The sequence below is a fragment of the Bacillus rossius genome, chromosome 17 (genome assembly GCF_032445375.1).
Source record: "Bacillus rossius redtenbacheri isolate Brsri chromosome 17, Brsri_v3, whole genome shotgun sequence".
Classification (NCBI taxonomy): Eukaryota; Metazoa; Arthropoda; class Insecta; order Phasmatodea; family Bacillidae; genus Bacillus; species Bacillus rossius.
This window is the reverse complement of record NC_086344.1, coordinates 22,379,901-22,402,829: the sequence shown is the minus strand read 5'-3', so window position 1 is coordinate 22,402,829 and position 22,929 is coordinate 22,379,901. Positions and strand designations below refer to the sequence as shown.

General features: G+C 33.8%; 2 protein-coding genes across 4 annotated transcripts in view; one reads left to right on the top strand and one right to left on the bottom strand.

The window, feature by feature from the left end:
- The window catches only part of LOC134540544 (esterase E4-like), a 761,050-nt gene that overhangs the window by 443,670 nt on the left and 294,451 nt on the right, over positions 1 to 22,929 (bottom strand). For both annotated transcript variants that reach the window (XM_063383349.1, XM_063383350.1), the window contains exon 2: positions 4,191 to 4,234. In XM_063383349.1, the coding sequence (XP_063239419.1) occupies positions 4,191 to 4,234 (44 nt within the window). The remainder of the gene's footprint in view (positions 1 to 4,190; positions 4,235 to 22,929) is intronic.
- Positions 1 to 22,929, top strand: part of LOC134540546 (prolactin-releasing peptide receptor-like) — a 233,475-nt gene that overhangs the window by 201,282 nt on the left and 9,264 nt on the right. The gene's annotated exons all lie outside the window — the stretch shown is intronic.

The following is a 22,929-nucleotide window of genomic DNA, read 5'->3' as shown; positions in this document are numbered from 1 at the left end:
ATGTTGTTTCTTTCGTTAAATAGAGAAACACAATTATGTCTTGATTTCATTTTACCAATTAACCAATAGTGAAACCTTATTATAAAACAACATTTTATGCAAATATTTCACGAAACATGGAAAAATTGAAGTTTGAATTTGGTGTGAAACCAACAGCAGATGGGAAATCAAACGCCATATGCATAACCTCAATAGCTACACCTGGTGGGCAGATTTTTGAAATTCCACTCGAACACCAGCCTGCAAATCTACACCAAGCAGTTATAAATACTCCAAACTATGCCAAGGTCAGTAACTCATTAAATAAAATACATCAAACACGGAAAATATGGATACGTTTGACAGATGATATATCAAAAACATATTTGGATAGAGCAAAACTTACAGTTTAAGGATTTTTACTTGGAAGAAATAGAGGAAATAATTTTTAAAATAAGCTTAAAACAATAATGAATTAAAAATACTAGTATTATTGTGAAAAAAGCGTGGGGCGCTTTGTGTCATATTTATCGTACATCAAGCGCCCGATGGTAGAGCAGTCGTCATGTTATCGGAAGGCTCTGGGTTCGAATCCCAGTCCGGTCTATCCGAATTTTTCTCACATATTGTATACACTCTCATTGAGCAGGTCCTTTCCTCATCCTTTCTCAATCCTTATCCTTCCCAAAATTCCTGTCACGTAAATGTGGAACGCTTTACGTAATAACTAATCCGTAACTCCCATCCTTTCCTGCTTCACAGTATTAATTTCGTACAGTATGTAAGACTGGTCGATATCACTTGTTCGTCAATAACCTTATACCATTAAGTCTCACTGTATATATTGATAACGTTAAAATTTTTGAATTGCTTTTAAAATCGAGATTTGACTATCAGTACAGCTGTACACATAATAATTTTTAAAATAATTACATTTACTTATAGTTATCATGGAATTAATAGTATTTTAGAACAAATAACATTTTAAAAAAATTAAAAAAAAAACATGCTTTTATAAATAAACAAAACTAAAAAGTAAAAAATAAATAAGAGTTTAAAAAACACGCTTTTATAGAAAATCCAACTAAAAAATAGAAAATAAATTTAAATAAATTTTATTTAAAAATAGTGTAAAATAAAAAAATGTATTTTATTTAAAAAAAAGCGTGGGGTGCTTTTTAAGATATAATCAAAATGATCATCCTTCTACTCATATCTGTCAGTAAAATAATTATAATTATTGACACCATGCACCCCACGGTTTTTTTTAAATAAAATACATTTTTATTTTACACTATTTTAAAATTAAATTTATAAAAATTTATTTTCTATTTTTTGTTGGATTTTCTATAAAATCGTGTTTTTTTTTTTAGTTTTTTTAAACTCTTATTTATTTGCTTTGTTCATTCATTGTATTCAGCTAGAGATCGTGATTGAACATCATGCCTGAAAAAAATTAAAATGCAAAAGCAGATAAGAGGTATTATCAAAGGCAACGTGGGAATAAACCGCCAAAAGAGGCGTCAAAAATAGCCAGTGAAAACAGATTAATGAGTACAGGACGCGGAAAAATGCTATTTTAGTTGGAGATAATATCCGCATCCTTACTATTCTCAATTATTATGTTTTGTTCAATAAAATATTACTAATAATTTATCTGTATATATACACAATAAACAAGAAATTTCACTCATGTCGTGCGTGGACTCAAAGCTCACGTTTTTAAAAATTGTATATAAAGATTATTTTGGTAGCTCACTTTGGAAGTAAGTGAAATTTTTACCCGTATATTTATGAAGATAATGATACATTTATGAATATCTCTGTACAATTTTTAAACAGCGTTCTTCGTTATTTTAGGTGAAAATTTTTAAGTGTGCAGGCGAAATTTGCGGTATGTTCTGACACCAGGATTTACTCCACAGTATTATACGTAACCATGCTTATGTAAATTAGTTAATTGGCGTGATATTTAAGGCTATGGAAACGTATACAGTTTACTTCCAATGAATGACTATTAAGAAATCAGTCAGGCAAAATATTAATTTTGTTTATTTTCCTAACTATTTATTTATATAAAATTTCCCATCGAAAATATCCGGCACAAAATCTAATAATATGTCATATTTGCAATCTGTAATGGAACAAAAATAAGTCACATAAATGTATTTACCAAATGTGTAGAATAAAATAATTTTCGATGTGCTACGTACGCTAGCTTTCACAGTATAATCTCACAGTTACCATTCCAGACAAGTAAAAATACAAAAAAAAAAAAAAGAAATCTGGTGATACGAATATTTACTCGAAAAACATCAGCCCCACATAGTACACCAAAAAGTGTGCATTTCACTAGAGAATATTTTTCGTAAATCGTGGTTACATATATATATATATATATATATATATATATATATATATATATTTGTGTTTTTACTTGTCTGGAATGGTAACTGTGAGATTATACTGTGAAAGCTAGCGTACGTAGCACATCGAAAATTATTTTATTCTACATATATATACATATATATATTTATATATATACATACATTTTTATTCTAACACTGCGTTTAGAAATATGTGTATTTCCGAGCATATTTCAGTGGATTTTTGAAAGAATAAACAATATTTCCAAGTTTATCAGAAACCCTACTTAATGCACTTAACTGAAAACAAATATGTATATGCAGTGTTGTGGGGCCACTACAAAATATTTTGTAAATAAAACCTTTTATTTTGAGTTGACCACAAAATAATATTGTTAACTGAAGTGTTTTTTTTAGTGGAGGCAAAATTTTTTTTCCACTAAAATATGGTTAATTTATGACAAAATTAATTGTATTGTCACCAGAAAATATTTATGAATATCTGCTTAAATGACAAAATTGGTTTTGGGGATCAGTTAAACCTTCTTGAAGCAATAAATAGCTTTACATTTTCTAAAATAATAAACTTTTAAATTTAGTCTTCTTTATACACAATAAAAATAGTTCGTAACATTGTTTTATTAAATAATAAAATAAAATTATACATTTTGTTTAAACACATCGGATAATTTTCATTTCAAACAATGCGATAAAATGTAACTTTGTAAAATTAAGTAAGAAAAAAAACTCATGAAAATAAAAATTGTTCAACAGAATAATGGTACATTCATATAAATGTCGTTAAAACCGCGCTGTATGCAGAACACAAACTGAAAATGCATCTTGAAAAAAACAATCTAATAAAAAAACTATGTTTAATGAAAAACTTGCTTCCGCTAGGAATGCAAGAGAGTACTAATGAAACAATAATTCCGCTGTATCACATACAGAAGCTACAAAAAATCCTTAGTAGCAAAATGATTATACGAAACAATAGCAAACCAGCATGCTCTTCATGATATATTGGTTTAATAAAGAGGAAGAAAACGCAGTATTAAAACCAAACGTAGGAAATGCAAAACGGAACTCCATGATAGTACGGGATTAAGGTTAAATTAAAATACGTGTCTAGAATACAGAAATATAAGAGCAAATCGGTCTGCAAAAATAAAAACACAGAAAGCAAAAAAAAATTACTTACTAAAACTTGATTTTCCATGCAAAATAAATGCCATCTTCAACTTAATAAAAAGTTTCAATTATCACCTGAAGTCAAATAAGAAAAGTGTAAATACTAAAACTTCTTTTAAAAATACAAAAAAAATTACGAATAAATTAAAAATTTGCAAATTATATAAAGTTATTAAAACTGTATATCCTAAAAAAATAAAATATATACACAAATTAATTAGCAATAAAAACGAAAGTGAAAGGCATAATAATGAGAGACCGGAAAATGTCACGGATTCATAACGCTATAGGATGGAATCCAAACTCGTTCACTTTCATGCTACCTCATTTATTGGACCACAGTTTACTTGAAGGACTCTAGCCAGTGAAAAACATTTAAACAAAAGTAATATCGAATCACAAGCCTCCCAGTTAGTAGCTCTCACGCGTCAGTAGCCAATGAGCAGGCATAATTTTCCCGAGTACATATAGGATCGTGGAGTCTATTCTATAGGTGATTAAAAAATAGAAGTATTTCAGTCCACAGTAAATGTTATGACAATTAACGACAGCGTTGTATAAAATTCTAAACATATCATAAAATAAGCAACTATGACTCGAAAAAATCACATGGTATGTATAGGCACCAAATTTTTCTGGTTACGTCTTACTTACCGAGTTTCGCCCCCACAACTTTAGGAACAGCTTACGCCATACTTCTGTTGGCAATAAAAAAAGTTATGAAAAATATTAATAAATAAATTTGGTGGAAGAAAAGCCAGATGGCTTAATGCAAATTGGGTTACAAACAACAAATATTCACAAGCATTCCTTAAAAAAAAAGTATCGCATTAATAAATAATTAAGTAAACTTACTAAAAAAAGAGCGAGAAACAGCGATTTAGCTTATCATTTGACTTAAATAGCGGGTCAGAAAAATATTTTGCTTTTGTTGAAACTAATGCTTTACTAATTGTAAATTAAAAACAAAGAAATATGTTTTTTAAAAAAATGTGTGTTACTCCTTCAGTACTTGCAAGAGATGTGTAACATTTAACCTTGGTAACGAACCAATTCATGTGTTATCGTGTTGCAAAATACACTTACAATACGAAACTTGAAAACTAAATTTAACGTAGAGTTCTTTAAAATAACGCCAAGCGTGATAAATAAACTTAAATTGTGTTTTCAACTATTGCTAGAATTCGCTATCGTAGCAGCTACATAGACTACCGCATCAATCAATCCCTTTGCAGACCGAAATTTTAAATTATAGATTTATAATGAAATGGCTCCGACGAGAAGGAAAACGACTAACAAAATACCGAATCCCGGCTTCGGACCTGATTTTCGACAAGAAATTTCTTTAAAATTATTCCTATTTTTTTAACATTAATCAAACAGTTAATATTATAAAATTTTCCTTTCGCTTTGTGAACTTTAGATAGCGCTATCTGCCACACATGGCAGCAACGATGTTACACATTTCCGTTCTAAGCGACTTACTTTCCATTCAGGAACTTAATCCTACCAAGAGCTGAGATTTTACACACAAAAAAAAATCACAAAATCTTTTTTTTAACTTTGTTAAATGTTGGTTCAAGTAAATTTTGCTACTCTAATATCGTTTATCCTATATCCGTCGCCCGATTGCTTTGGCGAATTTTGTTCGGATGTCGCATCAATTAAATTTATTGCTCACACAACACCGTGTACGCGGCAGCCGTAGACTATTAAAGGTACTTGTTTTTGTTCATTACAAAATAAACACTCGAGGTTAAGTTTATTTCAATTAGATTGCCTCTTAGAATATATTATTTGGGGCGTTTAGAAACTCAAAGCTAAATATTTCATGTTAAAGTGTTAATAGTTTTGACTTTTAAAATAAAGATTGATTAATGAAACTAAAAACATTATATATGTTTATATTTGTCACATTTGGGGGGGGGGGGGGGGGGGCATTTTAGGCGTTAAAATCCTATTTTCACTCGTATTCGCCACATTTCGAGATTTCTGAGATTTCCACAGATGGCAGCACCGTGTTTACTCATTTAAGTTCTAATCACCTTACATTTCATTTACTAAATTACTTCTACCGAATTCTGTACGCCAAGAGCTAACATGGTTACACTTTAAACATTTTTTTATAGTCTTTGACTATGACATTGAAAAAAAAAAACATTTGTGAGGAATATGCTTGAAATATTTAAATTTGCAGAAGAAATGTAGAATATTTCTGGTGCAAAAATTAACAACAAAAAGCTATGAGCAATGGTTTTATAGCGAAACATCTGTGGGAATTGCAATAAAACTAAATAAAAATGTGCGGAGCCGAAAACATTAAAAATAATAAACTTTTTTTCATATCATGAGTTCAAATAAAAATACAAAGATAAATGAAAAAAAATGTAAATGCAAAGTTATCTAGGAAACTACACATTGAACATTCATTTGGTTTTTAAGTACAGTCACCCGTGTAACTTAGGCGACAGCAATGAGGAAACAAAGGTTTGCAGTGACGCCTGGAATTATACGGTCTTGTGTCATATGAACGTATCTCAAATCTTACAGTCCTTAAAATAGGCGCTTGTTTCTGCCAATATTGTTCTGACAACAGTGTTCTGTGAACAATTTCTTGTGGTTGTGTGTTAGCGAACAAAGAATCACGCATTTGCTTTTCTGGAAATATTGGCATTTCTGACACTACTTTTCAACTCTTTCAAATTCGGTACACGATGTATGATATGTAGAGACCTGCAAAATTCGCGGATTCATTGACCTCTAGGATCGACTCCACAGTCCTTTAAATACTCTCGGAAATGACACCTGTTCATTGGCTACTGATGCGTGAGACGTCTCAACTAGGCTGTCCGTAATTCGACACATTCTTGGTTTAGTGTTTCCCATTGGTTCACAGTTCCCCGGATAAAATGTGGGCCAATCGTAGAAGCGGTACGAAGGTATAGTTGTTTTGATGCTAGCCTATCGCGAAATGAATCCGCGAATTTTGCATGTCTCTAATGATATGAACTATACATACGTGTGCTAGAGAGCCAAGCATGGCAAAAAAAAAAAAGGTAGAGAATGCATCCAGAATTTTTGTGGTGGGATGGGAAGAGGAGGGAATGTATTGTGATGATCTGTTGGCACGAGTATAGTTGTGGGGGGGGGGGGGGGGTGAAGATGGGAGGAAACAAATCTCCCGCTCATCCCCGCAAACCGATTGGATTGGAGAGAAGCACATTTGGATGCTTCATCCAGAGCCAATCTTGTTATCGCTGCGTGGGAAATCGTTCTCCTGTCCCTCGATAAGCCATGTGAGAGCTCGCGTGGGATGTCACCTCATCGCCAATACAAAAAAAAAATTCTTTAATACGTTTTTCACACTCGGTTTTGCAACTGTGGCTCCCGTGACGCAACTAAGAGCGGTGTCATAATTTATCGATAACTATACACATTACACCATGCATACGTAGATTACTACAGACCTGCAAAATTCGCGGTTTCGATGTTCTTCAGGATAGACTGCACATACCCCTGTACACTCGGGCAAATAACGCAAGTTCATTGGCTGCCGACTTGTAAGTCGTCTCAGCATGGTTTGTCTGTGATTCGATCCTTCATTGGTTGAGCGTTTATACCTGGTTGAGATTCGTCCATATGAACAGTAAGCCAATAGCAAAATTATCTAAGAGGTATATGTGTTTGAACTCTAGCCTATCACCGAATGAATCCGCGAATTTTGCAGGTCTCTATAGATTACATACATACATAGATGGAAAAATTAGATCCATACAATATATACATGCATTACATACAATATATTTACATAACATTCATGACATACTTATCAAACACACATACATGACATACACACAAATACATTACATACATTACACAATATACATTATATGCATAACATACTCATCCTGAAATATATCAATGCAGAATGGCATACATAAGTGTATGTTATACATAGGCCCTACATGTATACATGCATTACATACAATTATTTTATAAATAATGTATACATGCAATCTATACACACATTAATAAAATATATACATACATAGCATTCATTACAAACGTAACAAACACACACATGACAGACACATATAAAACGTACATTAAATACATAACATACACAATATATATTACATAAATAACCTACATACATACTTAAATGTATCAATACAGAATTACGTACATATATGCATGCACGTAACAAACTTACATAAATAGAATCCAAGATGATTTTGGATTTTTGTGAGGAACTTTGGCTGCTAAGGCACAAGGAAAAAAAAATACCTAATGACATTTGAAAAAGACACGCTGGGTACGTGATTTCCAATGCTGATATAATTCCTTTAATTCAGCGAACATAAATTTTGTACGAGTAATTGAGAAACTATTCAAAATTAAATACCGATTAAAAACCGAATAACTGGATAACATTTAATCGATTTCAAAGAGAGAAAAATATGATTAACATAAAAAGTTTTAGAATAAAGAAAAATATATTCTAACATAAAATTTACAACGAAATAATTCCACGTCTTGCAGCACGCACAACACCCAGTATGCTAGAGCTGCTGTGAATCAAGGGCTTTGATTTTTAAGTGAACTTCACGCCTACGAAGGTAAGTTGAAGAGAAAAAAGAATAAAATTATAATTTAACTTATTTCAAACGTTAGGAATGATGAGCTGCCTCAAAAAAAAGTCACATTGTATTTTCTACCGTTACAAAGTTCTTAGGGAAAGAAGGGTGTAATGGCGAAATATTTCCTTGAAGTTATTTTACAACAGCAACGGTTTTATTGTTGGTTCTAGAACTATATTTAGTTCAAGATTTTTTAGACGATCATTATTACATATTTAAAAAATAATAATTTTTATACTATTTGCAATACACCAGTTGCTCACCTTCAACTGCAAAGGCACATAACACCCGAGCACACTTGCATCGAATATGCTACCGGAAATATTCCTCTTTGAATGTCTGTTTACTCTTTTTTTCTGTAAACACGCTAGGTCCTGGGTGTTCCACATTTTTCACTCGCATACGAGACAGCATCTTCTTCCAACAATGCATGTTCGCAACCTCTTCAAATATCAGGAAACAGATTTTTCCTTTCAGAAAAGATGACCTACATGTGCATCTTTATATTGAATTGAAATATTCTGCATTTTCACATTCTATTATATAAGGGAGTGAAGCGGGAAAGATTCGTCAAAATCTCACGTTTGGTGTTTTTCGAATACAACAAACCATTCTAAGGCGGAAACAGTTGTAGGTTAAAATCAGAACTCGCTTTGTCAATACTTCACATAAGTTATAATTAAATTGGAACACCTGTAACGTGTATTAGTATAAGATTCAAAATTTTCGTTTGCGGTCTCGTAAATAAAAAAAATTAAAAATCCCTTTTGACACAGCCTACAGACGTAGATTGATTTCTAAGCACCTATTTATTATGAAAACATTTTGGAAACTTCTATTAACATAGGAAACATTTTAATAACTTAATGTTAATAACGTATTTATATTCTCCAATATTACAAAATGCTTGATTCAATATTTTCTCGTTTTCCATGCAGCGAAAATATTATGAATATTTTAACTCAATGTGTCCAGCATTGAATAATTTAGAACGCAGCACTGAATAGCTTACAACGAATTTCATATTATATGCCAACTAAGGTAATTATTTAACTTTTTTCGCCTTCAAACACTATTTTTTATCACTCGCACTAAAAACTTGGTCGTAAAAAATTTATCTTTGCACTAATGTTTAAGATAATATTAAGATGGTATAAAATAAATTCAAACGTATTTGATACTAACAGAGTTTTGAATTTTACGGTGATAATTTGTTTCATCAAAAAAAAGTTTTCAGCCATAGTTTTATATGAAGTTTAGGATTCATAAAATAAATTATAAAGAAAATGATATATCTATTTAAAAAATAAAGATTATCTTTTACTTTCCAACCTTTTTATTTCCACCCCTTGCAGTAATGATTGGGTAGACAATAATTTATTTTAAAAAGAGTTAAGTCAATATTTAGACAGTTAAACGAAAATAAGAATGGAATAGATAGTGTATCGGAAGTTTCACTTATTATCTCATTCCAACCCCAGGTTTTTCAACCCCTTGTAATAATCGTTTGTATTATCAAAAAATGTTTGAGACAAAAGTTTTAGTTATAAATTATAATATTTAAAAACAATTTGAACGTATTTGATAGTGTGCCTACTAAGGGATTTGTGAATTATTATTTTTTTGTTCAACCCCTGTTTATTTCACCCATTACAGTCATGATAGGTCGTACAAAAAATTATTTCAGACAAAAGTTTTAGGTATTAATTCTAAGGTTTACAATAAACTATAACGAATTTGATAGTGTACATAATACGGAATTCATGAAATTTTTTTAAATTCTACTTTGGTCTCCCAGACTCCACCTGCGGTAGCCGGCGGTAAACGTAATAATACGTATCAATGTGCGCAGTCAACACTGGAAAGTTATTCAAGGAATGGTTTACAAATAACTTTAACTATAATTGGCCGTACAGGCACCACACAAAGCATAAATGCCCGGGTAAGAATGAACTGCGAACAATAATTTTGTAGTTATACAGTTGTTTTAATGTAAATGTACAAACTTACAAATATCTGTAATTTTAACATGGATATTTGGGCTCCATTTACAAAAAAAAATTACGCTGTAGAATACTCGTTATTAAGTTATGCAAAATGCAAAGACGCAAACACGAAAAGGAAGCATTTGCTCAACTAACTCAAAATAACTTCGTGGAGATACGCCATACACACAGGTTTTAATACACAAAACTTTAAGAAATGCAGACCCGAATGAATACATATATACACGGATAACTAGCCATTATCAGGTGTCAGATGTTACATGCCTAGAAAGTACAGAGAATTTTGTGAAATTAGATTAGTCGGAAAAAATTGCAGCACAAGAACTGTATATGCAGAATAATTGTCTTGGACAAAACAGCGACCCACATACGAATTCGGCGATGAAACTAAACATATATTCTGGAAAACACTGCACTGACAGCTCAGATGAACAATTTAGGCTTTCTGTGACAAGACAGTTGCAATGGCTAGTCTCCATTAAATTATTTTGAACCAATATTCCTGATTGCATAATCATTTAAACAACGCATCTATCAACTTTAAACTTCTTGTGTTTCGGCTTGCTTTTGCAGTTTTTAGTATTTAAAATGACGTAAACCCACTCTGAAAACTTTTTTTAACGCTATACAAGTATGTACATAAGGTTAAATTTTACTTTTTGTAAAACGCATGGCGTTTATTCTTATTCTACTTTCACGCAGGCAAAGCGAATAACAAATTTATATATATGAGCGAGTCATTCAATACTCACCACAGATGTGTTACATAACCTCGGTAACGAGCAAATTAATGTGTTCTCATGTTGAAAATACAGTTAGAATAAGAAACTTGGACACGGAATTCAACGTATAATTACTTAAAATACCGAGTGTGATAAATACACGCAAATTGTGTTTTGAAATATAATTTCTGGACGCGAATCGCACCCCAGCTTTGAACCTGATTTGCGACAAGGAATTTGATTAAAATACTGCCCAACTTGTTAAAATTCACTAAACAGATACATATTTAAAGTTTCCCTTTGTATTTGTAAACTTCGGATAGCGCCATCTCCTACACATGGCGGCACCTTGGTTACACATTTCCGTTCCATGTCACTTCCGTTCCATTCACGAAAATTCTTCCACTAAATGTGGTATACTGAGAACAAAAGGGTACACATTTATTAAATTATTCAGGATTTTATACGTTTTATTGAAAAAAAAAGTTAATATCAGGAGCCCGAAGAAAATTATTTTCTGCTACAATTTTAAAATTTATGGTTTGTAGTGTTGTCCACTTTTTGAATTTTTCGTGCTTTACAATCGACGCAACTGGTCGTTTACATGTGTTCGTTGTGTGAAGCAAGTATTTCAGTGGTGCATCTCTTGGCAAGCCTATGAGCCCGCACTATGCACTATGCACAGTTCCATGGAGAATAAAACATTGACCCTAATACACACAGTTCCAAGCAAGGTAAATTGAGTTTTTTCTCCACGCAAATATACAGGTGCCACCGAAATTTTAAGACCATTAGCGGTTTAAGTTAACAATTTTGTATTCTAAGGGTAGCCTATTCTAGAAATGTTTTTTTTTCTTTTTTCCTGAAATGAATGTAATACAATAATTGAAAAAAAGATAATATTTCTTTTGAGCTCATCGAATACAAAGAAGAAAAAAAATTAGATCATAATGCTAAGTAAGTCGATTTTATAAAGGAAACTTAATAACTGATAACATTTCCATGAACTGATATTTGTTTACTCATCTTTCATTACAAATAACGCTATACAAAAAATACTGTATTCTTGCGCCAGGTGTGAATTTTACTACAGGGCATGTCGAAATCTATGTACATAAAAATTATACTCGCCATTGTTTAAAAAATCTTACAAAAATAGGGCATTTATCAAAGTAAATTTTTTCTACACACTGATAGTTATTTTCAAGTTGTCATAGACATCTATAATGAATATTGATAAGTACGTGAAGCCGTAAATTTAAAAGATAAAATATTGCCATCTTAAATAAAGCTGCAAACTGTCTTAAACTTTTGGCGGGAGCTGTACAGACCGAGAGATGAGGATCCAGTCCGTGATGCAAATGTATTCCGCTCGGTTTGAATCGCTATCGTTGAGCGAACGAGATGGGAAATCGTTGCCCCAGTGCTGACGTCACAAACGGCTAGTGTGTAAAAAGGGGGGGTTGCGAGAGGAAGCCGTATTTTTCGCACCTCGTCCCGTTTCGTAACGATTTGTTGCTACGTGAAGCAATTTTATTAAAGCAGGACTTCTCGACAGTCGTAACAAGTTTTTTTTTGCCCTTAGACTCACATCATTCCACCTTTTTTGACGTGACAACGTCTAATAAATCGATGAATTTATACGCACGAAAAATTGACCCGTTACGCACATTGTTCCGTTACGCTGTGTCCCGTTACGCTCATTGTACGCTTGCGCCGCATCTATCTCTCTTCCACTGGATTGGAACAACCATCGAATTTGAATTTTTCGAGGTACATTAAACTTGAAAAACTCCCAATTCGTTTCCTACTTTTCCTATCATCGTCCTATCATTAACAGAGTAACACAGATTGAAAGAAGTTAAAAAGCAAACATGTATAAAAGTTATAGTTAAAATAATCTCATCGTTAAAGTAATAAACATATTTGAATTAGTAGAAAGTAAATTTATCAATTAAATTGTAGATATCATTTCACTCCTTCTTTGTATCCATACAAAATAGTGATAATTCAATAAAAATGATTCAATTTTATTCATAAAAGTATGCAATCATTTCATCAATGTTTTGTTATGACGTTGTCACGTTAAACTATCGTCCGTAAACCGACTTTACAGACAACCAATTTTTTTTTCTTTTTATGTGGAGGCCTACTTATCTTATCTCTAGGCACACGGCGTTTGGTGGGAGTAACTTCGTGAATGGAAGGGAAGTCGATTGGAACGGAAACGTGTAAACACGGTGCTGCCATCTGTGGAGGATTCAGAAATATATCGGAATGATGGCGACCCGCGTGATTCATCCGTATATATGGCTTTCGTGGACATGGACAAATTCAACACAATTAAAAAAAATAAAACTTTTTAATTTTACAAATATAATTTAGTTATTTTAGGTTCAAAATCATATTCATTAAATTAAATAATAAAACTGAAAAAAAATACGCATTACAATTATGACAATCCTTGGTTAATATTGAAATGTAAGTATAGATAGCGCAAATTTTGTCATCCTTGTGTCTCACAATAAACTGTTAGCCTGCACGTGTATTCGATGTCATGTTGAATAAAATAGTTACGTGATTACATTTTTACCGTTGAATCTCAAATGTAAAATCAGTTCAATAATGATTGGTTTGTAGGATGTATTTACAGAACCCTTTCAGACGTTTAAGGAAAAACATAGAAACACACATGTACATAGATTTATATTACGTGTTTTTAAATGTTTCAGGTAAATTTAGTTTTAATGTATTTATTTTACTGCAACTTTAAGTTGGAAAAATACTAGAAAGATAGCAGCGCGCTCATAATTTTTTTAGAGAAACAACAAAATTTTTAATATTTTATACGCCATTTTTGATCCAACAAAATTTTCCTAAAGCGTAAATTACAGTTATTTTTAAAGTTGTGATTATTATTTGTTATGACGATTCAAGTTTGCAAAATGTATTCCAGGATATTTTCATTACAACAAAGTTTACTTTGGCTCACTATTATACTTATTACAACACCCGATCTTCGCAAATGTTGATATACCTATACGGATGAACTGATACAAAAAACTTTACAGTCGCTAAAATGGTTTTGTTTCTATACGACTTGAGACTATGATTCTCGCCATGTAAAGAAGATTTATGTCATTAAATTTATTTTTCAGCTGAACCTGTTGTATAAGTTTAAAAAAAAACTTTCTCAATAATTTTTATTTTGATTCTGTGACTGTTTGGACTGAAAATTATTATTAATATAAAAATGTTTGTGACACTTTTATCTCAGTGTTTTATGACGTCATTGGTGGCAGAACAGTCACGTTTTTTTTTTTGAAACGCAACGACAATGAAGAGTTGCTTCCAGGCCCGCGTCCATTTCGAGTGTGTGACGGATATGCTCTGGCAATATCCGGCAATAGTCATTATCTAGCTAAGCATACGTTACTATGAAATCGACTGGGGATCACCGGAGGGAATAATTATAATGTATATTTTACGGGTAATGCTAGAGGAAGAGGCAAACATAGGTTTACCCGGGTTAACTAAGCATTATCCAAGGTGCATCGATTTTGACAGGTCCTCTACAATAGCCAACATCCCAAACTACACCTTAGAACATTAAGAGAAGCAAACATAGAGTATTAAACATCGTAACAACATGAACAGGGAAGATGGCTACCGGCTTAGCAAAACCTGGGCACATCTGTTGTGGATAACTCGTAAACTAGGGACCAGGAGGAAATTAAGACAGTTCCACCGTAGAAGAGGCCAGTCAGCCCACCCAACCTAGAACCCTTCCACTGGCTAACTATCTCAGCCAACCAGGATCCAGCAAGCCTGTCATTGGCCGACCATCCCAGCCAACCAGAAAACAGCCACCAAGAACCCTTCCATTGGCTAACCACCCCAGCCAATCAGGTGCTAGCAAGCCTGTCATTGGCCGACCACCCCAGCCAACCAGAAAACAGTCACCAAGAACCCTTCCATTGGCTAACCACGCCAGCCAATCAGGTGCTAGCAAGCCTGTCATTGGCCGACCAGCCAAGCCAACCAGAAAACAGTCACCAAGAACCCTTCCATTGACTAACCACCCTAGCCAATCAGGTGCTAGCAAGCCTGTCATTGGCCGACCAGCCCAGCCAACCAGAAAACAACCACCCAGACACCAGGGTATAAAAGGTCCTGACTTAGTCTACCTGATGATGGCAGCGGCAATGACTGCCGAAAAATCGCAAGACAATTACCTGACACGGCCTACACCCAGAAGTCCGGAAAATACATTGTTATTGTTTATTATTATTTGTAGTCATGTTAATGGATATCACTACGCAAATCAGTTAATGAAAATTCTGCACACTGAATGGCACAAATACTAGTAGTATTTTTAGTACTGTGTTAAATTAACACAGCAACTCATACAGGCTAGACACTATTCCCACACATCTACATCCACCATATTTTGACCTTCCAATTAGAACTCATTTCTCTGGCGCGAGCCGGTAAGGAAGTTCGCCAATATAAGCGGTTAATTTAACTTCTGTGGAGTTCCCGAGTAGCAGTTTATGCACAAGGGGGTTATCTGCGGTGATTAGAGTTGTGTTTATTTCTGCCCGTTCATTGGGAGGGGAAATAGATACGGGGTGGGGTGTCGTTAGTGTTCCATCTCGTCTGTTTACGTGAGCACATCTCCCTCTGTCTTTGAGCGGGCTTTCGCAAAGTGCCCCGTATTTCCCAAGGGACTATTAAAAGGAGTAAAAAGTAGGGGGGGAAGGGGTGAGAGGTCCATTAGGGGAGGCCGTACCCCCTTTCAGCGCATGCGCTCCAGAGTTTAACCACCTCCCGAAAAGCGTCTGGTAATTGCGTAACGCGTGTTTGACGCGTCGCCGGACCAACTTAACGCCCCGTTTGACGCAAGCCCGCCCTATTCCCAGAAGCGACTTCCGTGCTGGCGACAGAAGCGGAAGCTGTTCTTCCGCGCTTCCGGTCTGCTCTTACATCCGGAGCTTGACGACTGTGAAGGAACATCTCGAGACTCTTCTAGATCGCAACGCTGGATTAACAATAGCGTGAACGATATATATTATATGTATATGTAATATATATATACTTATAGAAATGACACACAATTACTGTTTGTATGTCCATGACCATCAGTTGAACCGAATAGAGTTTTAAGCGCTGCAGCGCCATCTAGTGACGAGTTACAAAAAAATGGATCGAATAAAAACCTCCGTGGGGAAAAAAAAGATGTTGGTGTGTATGACGTTGATAAACTCCGACACCGTTTGACCGATCGCCGTGAAAGTTGGCACATCTAAGTGTTTTTTTTTCCATGGAGGTTTTTTATTCTATTCATTTTTTTTGTAACTCGCCGCTAGATGGCGCTGCAGCGCATAAACCTCTATTGCGTTCAACCGATCGCCATACGTAAATAGGAAATCTTAGGTCATGGACATACAAACAGTAACTGTGTGTCATTTCTCTATGTCCCAGTTTCTGTCATATAGCGCTATCAATATTGGCTTTAACTCGCGGAAAATATATCAGCTTGTGTTCAGCCCGGGCAACGCCGGGTACTGCAGCTTGTATAATTTATAAATATAATATATCTTGCGTTTATATAAAGCGTATATAAAAACTTACTAAATTTATAATGGTAGCAGTTTTAAGTTGGATACTTTTTTCTTAAAATTTTTAAAATCCCCTCACCACATAAAATTATTTGATGTTGTAACTACAATTCTTTTTAACGTAATCCTGCATAAACCTGCTATTAAAAGTTCAAAATAAATTAAGAAAATACTATACTTTTAGGGAAAACATTTTTTGCACGTCTTATAGAGGAAAAAAGGTTTATTTGGGTAACTTTGGTAATTCAAACGTTAAAAAAAATTACCATGCTGAGTTCAAAAGTTCGTTATTTAAATATGCCACCTTTTTCAATAGTTTGCATTAGCAATAGCAAAACTTTTACAGCATGAATAGTCAAAGTTAACAAATTTGAAAAAAGGTTTGCTGTGTAAGACATGCAATTTTTTTTTCATATAGTGTATAGCGTGTTTAATTTCATTTTAAATTATTTTAAATCGTAGAGTTATTCAAAATTCGTTACCAAACTGTTAGTTACATAACATTAACTTCATTTTTATCGGGGATTTTAAAAATTAAAATATTATGTTTATAACTAAAACATCTACGTCACTTTTTCATATGTAAAAATCTTAACTCTCGGTAAAAGTATTTGGTAGGTGTTGTTTCATCAAAATGGAAGGGAATTATACGAAAGAGAATGTGACACAAAGATGGCGGACCCACCTGTAGCAACCTATACCCGTATGTAGTTACTTTCGCAAACATTAGGTCACATACTAAACGTATTGGTGAGCCAAATGAAACCTTAATACAGTGAAACTACACTGGAATATATATGGTAAATTATAAATAGAATAAAATGTAATCCATAGTTTTAAAATACGGAAGCAAATTGGCATTACAATGATGATATTACATAGTCTCCTCCCCGAAAACAAATTGTTCCGATAGCATAAGAGGTAGGTATGAGGCTCAAATCCAGGTACTAAGAATACTTTATTTTCCTTTTTTCAATATATTTAAAAAATCTTAATGTAATATTGTAAGATTAGATCAATAACGTTATAGTTTGTACGAAGGAAGTATTAATATTCTGATTTCAGTCATTTAAGCAAACACAAATCTACTAACACATACCTACTTTGTTTCAAAATGTTTCAGATTAATATTTTAATGATACTATGCAACTATAACTATTAACGGTTTAATAAATTGTAAAAAAAAAATTCACAGTATTTGAATAAAATTCATTGTTGATAAACAAGTCCAAAGCCGGGATCAATTGGACTGCAATTGAAAAACACCTGGAAGATAGCGCCACGTTCGTAACACTTTAGAGAACCAACAAAATTTTAAAAATCTTTGACGTCATGTTGTCCCAACACAATTTTCCTGGTTATTAAATAATAGGTATTTTTAAAAATGTTTGTTATGGCTATTCAAGTTTACAAAATGTACTCCGAGATTGGTTAACTACCACGAAGTTTACTTAGGCACACCATTGCGTTTATTAGATCCCGGATGTTAGCGAAACATGCACGGGTGCAGTTGCCACACTGGAGTCCGCCATCTTGACGACATCGGCTATAGCAGTTTCTGCGCGCATGCACATTGGACTTTCAACCTGTTAGATTTCCGTTCTGTATCGCGCAGTTATTTCATTGCATTTCTGGCGCATACTAAAAATATTTCACCCTAAACCAGACTAAAAAAAATTGGTTGTCTGTAAAGTCGGTTTAAGGACGATAGTTTAACGTGACAACGTCATAAAAAACATTGATGAAATGATTGCATACTTTTATGAATAAAATTAAATCATTTTATTGAATTATCATTATTTCGTATGGATACAAAGAAGGAGTGAAATGAAATCTACAATTTAATTGATAAATTTACTTTTATTTCCACTCATTAATTCAAATATGTTTATTATTTTAGCGAAGAGATTATTTTAACTATAACTTTTATACATGTTTGCTATTTAACTTCTTCCAATCTGTGTTATTCTGTTAAGGATAGGACGTTGATAGGAAAAGTAGGAAACGAATGGGAGTGTTTCAATTTTAATGTGCCTGGAAAAAGTCAAATAGATGGTTGTTCCAATCGAGTGGAAGAGAGATCGATGCGGCGCAAGCGTACAATGAGCTTAACGGGACACAGCGTAACGGGACAATGCGCGTTACGGGACACTTTTTCTGGCGTTCATCAATTTATAAGACGTTGTCACGTCTAAAACATAACCTCAAAAACGTAGGCGAGGATAGTTCCTGTCTACGGGGAAATGTCACCGGTTCAGCGTTGAGGGATTTACATGCGACGCTTTCGGTACTCTTGTTGTTCGGCTAGCTCTGAGAAATCAATAGTGCCATCTTCTTAAACCGAATTATAGTTAGGTTGTAAAAAGAAGAAAAGTTTTCACCTTTTTCCACAAGATTAGTTTTTTTTCCTATAATTTATACGCTTGGCATTATTTGAAATAATACCTCGTTGTGGATCAAAAAACATATAAAAAAACGCTTATGCTGTTGGTAAACAGACTACGGTTTATTGGTAAGTTATTTTTAATGTTCTTTGTACTTCTTTTAATATGTTAGGCGTGTATGCTATAGTTAACTTAAGTTCATAAAAGACTTCAGATTGTACCCAGTTATATAGCCTATAATAAACAAATGAACATGACGCAGACTAAATTTTTTCTACAAATATACGCTAGTTGGTAGCCTACTAGGTCCAAAAATCTCATTACAAAAAATTACATTTTATTTAATCTATTTTATATTTTAATACCTACGTTAATTTAAGCTTTGGTGAGTTTTTTATTAAAATAAACACAAACAAAAGCTAACGTCTCATGATTGTTAATAGCTAAAACGTAATAATAAGTATGGTTAATTTAATAAAAATATTTTAGACATAGGCCAATTCCGTGTTGCACTGTTTCTCACGGAGAAAATTAAAGAATGCAAAATAAGAAGGCCTGAAGAACACAGCGAACCAACGATGAAACTAAAACGGTATTATGAAGAACACAGCGACTACAGCACAAACGAACACAATCAAACTGTAAATTTCAACGAGTACGAGAATTCCGTGGAAGGGAATTTAGACATGAAAAAAATAACATCACAGACGTACACAATGGGCTAACCACGACGATACAGTCTCAACAATAACAGCAAATAATGCAGACAGAAAACTAACATGGATACAGCAAAAATACAAGCACTACGATGAAAATTAACAGGAGTTATGAACCACACAACGACTACAGCACTGACGAACACAGTAAGGATTCCTATGACCAAACATTTGTGATGTTTCGGGAACTGGTATCTGCTGCCATCGTCAGGCACAAATTTTGCATTCTTGAATTTTTTTCCCATGGGAAACACGGCAACACTGCAATGGTGTGTGTCCAGAGTGTTTTTTTAAATCAAAATTCCTCATTGCACGAATCATTTAAAGAACGTTATAGGTATGGTTATTAAAGTTTTTTTAATTAATTAAACATTGAGTATAGGTATCGGTATTAGTGGTATGTTTTTGTGATCCTTCAAGATAAATTAACTGTCATAAACGTACAGTAAATCCGTGCTTCTGTACACGTTTAGAGCGATATATTAAAACCTTGAAGCATTCATGACTAAAATACAATGCTTAGAAAAATTTAAAAGATTTCAGATTACGCGGGATTTACTTAAAAGAGGCAGAAAACTGATGGTTGGATGTGTTGATTCACTACCGTGGGTAAATTTCATAGAATGTTTAAAAGTTTAAACGTCTCGAATATAAATATTTTAAAATTTAAAGGCAACGCCTTCCCATTATGTAAATGTGGTGATGTAGTTTCACAGAAAGGCTTTAGTTTGAGTTGAATAGTTTTGGCGATAGCTGACGGTGATGTTCAGAATAATTTATACAATGTGGAGATTTTATGAGCTAAATTTAATAAGCTTGAGAGTTTGCTTTTAAACTGCACATGAAAACGTTACATCACCGTGTTTGGCTTCGCGTGTCCACAGGTGGAATAAAAATAATCTGTATTATCGTCAAAAACTTTCCATTTTGATGCTGCCATCAGACTAGAAGGCTTATATAATGATGAGAATATCTTTTGCAAGTATATTAGATTGACGATCATGAGAGTTAAGAACTAAATAAATCATTAAACTCAAATTTTTTCTATCCGATATTTATTAAAATCTTTTATTTTTTTTCAAAATATTTTTAAACATAAGTTAAAAACATTTAATGGAAGCAGCTAAACAAATGAACGTTCTTAATAACCTTTTAAGATAGTAAACTTTGCCGGTAATAGGTATCTCGCTAAACATTTCGGAGGTTAATTCATCCGTCCGTCCGTCCGTCCGTCGAAAGTTAAAGCTTGGTGAAGATTTTACGGACGGACGGACGGAAGGAGGTAGTTTCCAGAGAAATCTGATTGGCTGCTGATTACGTGATTTACGGATGGACGGGTGACGGACGGATGATAACGGATAATTTTTTGAGTCAAGCTTACCCGTCACGTTTCACAAGCTATAATTGCGAACGATTAATGGCGTATTTTACGGCCTTTGCGGTGTGTACGATTTAGTTGACGCGGGAAATAACGAGATAACGTCTGCAACCGTTACTACATTAACTGACCGACTTTTCATTTCCAATGCTCATCCACCACCACTCGCGAGGTACAGGCCAAATCAAAACTAACCACTTCCTTTTTTTTTTTTTTTTATTTACGAGAGCGAAAATTGGACCGTGTCCATTGTCTCTTTCGATAACATCGCCTGTTCGCCAGATGTTTTTTATTTCTGGGAGGGAGGAAGGGGAAAGTAATTTCAACCTTGTTCTGGGGAATAACAAAGAGGACGTACACAATCTGTCGTCGAAATAACAACTTTTTTTTTACATCGTTGGCGTTTAACAGCTTTCGAACAGCTCTGTCACGGAGGTCTACTCGCCGCGTCACAAAAGTAAAACGGCTGAGAAAATTCAAAAGGGACGTATGGTGAACGTTGTTTGTCAGACATTCATTTATCTTTTTGCCTTTAACTGAATAATCAATGATAACATCACAGAGAGAGATACATTTAGATTGTTTTGCGTAAGGAGTAAACTTTAAAACCACCGAACTGATTAAAAAAAATCTTTCTTTGACATAAAGCGTGTTCGAGTCTACCTCGCCGAACTCTGTTAGGCTAACTTGGCTCGCGATCATCCAGATTCGAATATTTTTGACCGAAAACTATAAGAACATATTACACATTTTTATTCTAGATTCTATGATTCAAAATGAAAGCATTTTTATATTCAAATATATTTTGGCATTTTATACATACATTGCTTTTAGCCACTGCGTATTTTTCACGTTGGGAACACTTTGAAAGCGATTTACCATTGGACTTAAATATTCATGAAAACAACTTTTCTTAATCTGAAAAAAAAGACTAATATCAAGCGTATTAACAATTCATTTTCCTTCTATTCAATCACTAGAATATCTCTGAAAGAGTTTAGATATTTTTGAAGTTTTACTTCTTTAGGTGCGTTATGAGATTAATGACAAGAGTGGATTTTTACGATGCGCATCCACGATCCAACGAAATTTAAACAGGATGAAAAAAAGGGCTACATATAAATGAAAAATATATATAAGGGAGACCAGGGTAAGTTGGCGAACGGGGTAAGATGACGAATCGTATGTAACTAATCCAGAAACACAGATAGAAGGTTGGCGCACTTGCGACCTTGTGTGTCACCATCTGCACCTACTAGGCAGGTGCAGCGGAATTTTCCAGTCAGTTTGAATGTGGCAGCTTTGAGAGGCAGTCAGTTTCGGGAGTCATTGTTGTAATATTTAAGGTACGTATGTTAAGCTATTACAAGAAAAGAGTCCATTTGTTTTTAATGTTTATATATGTAAAATGAAATACTGACTTTTGGGAGAATTTTAGTGTATAGATTGTTGAAGAAATATTTTTAATGTTGTACGTGATTTTGGTAAAGCAAAAATACGGCTGCTGGGGCAAGTTGACGGGGGCAAGATGACGAATTCGTCATCTTGCCCCTGCAATCGTCTACTTGACATAGGTTATGACAGTGTGAGCATTATTTTGTATTAAATGTGTTATTTAAACCAATGATGTACAGATATGACGAACATTTAAGTAAAATAAAAATAATAATGAAATTATAAAATATTATTAATAGTTCCCGTGTTAAGTCGTAACAAATATGTTTGATTTTTTTGTAGATGCCTAGGCATTATAAGCGGAGAACGGAAAGGAGGCGTTGGAGTGATGTAGAGACGACTGCTGTTGTGAATTTTTGTCGTGATAATGGTATTGTGATGGTTGGATTGCCACCACATACTTCGCATAGGTTGCATCCATTGGATGTTTCGTTTAACGGCCCTTTGAAGACATTCTACTCACATGCCTGT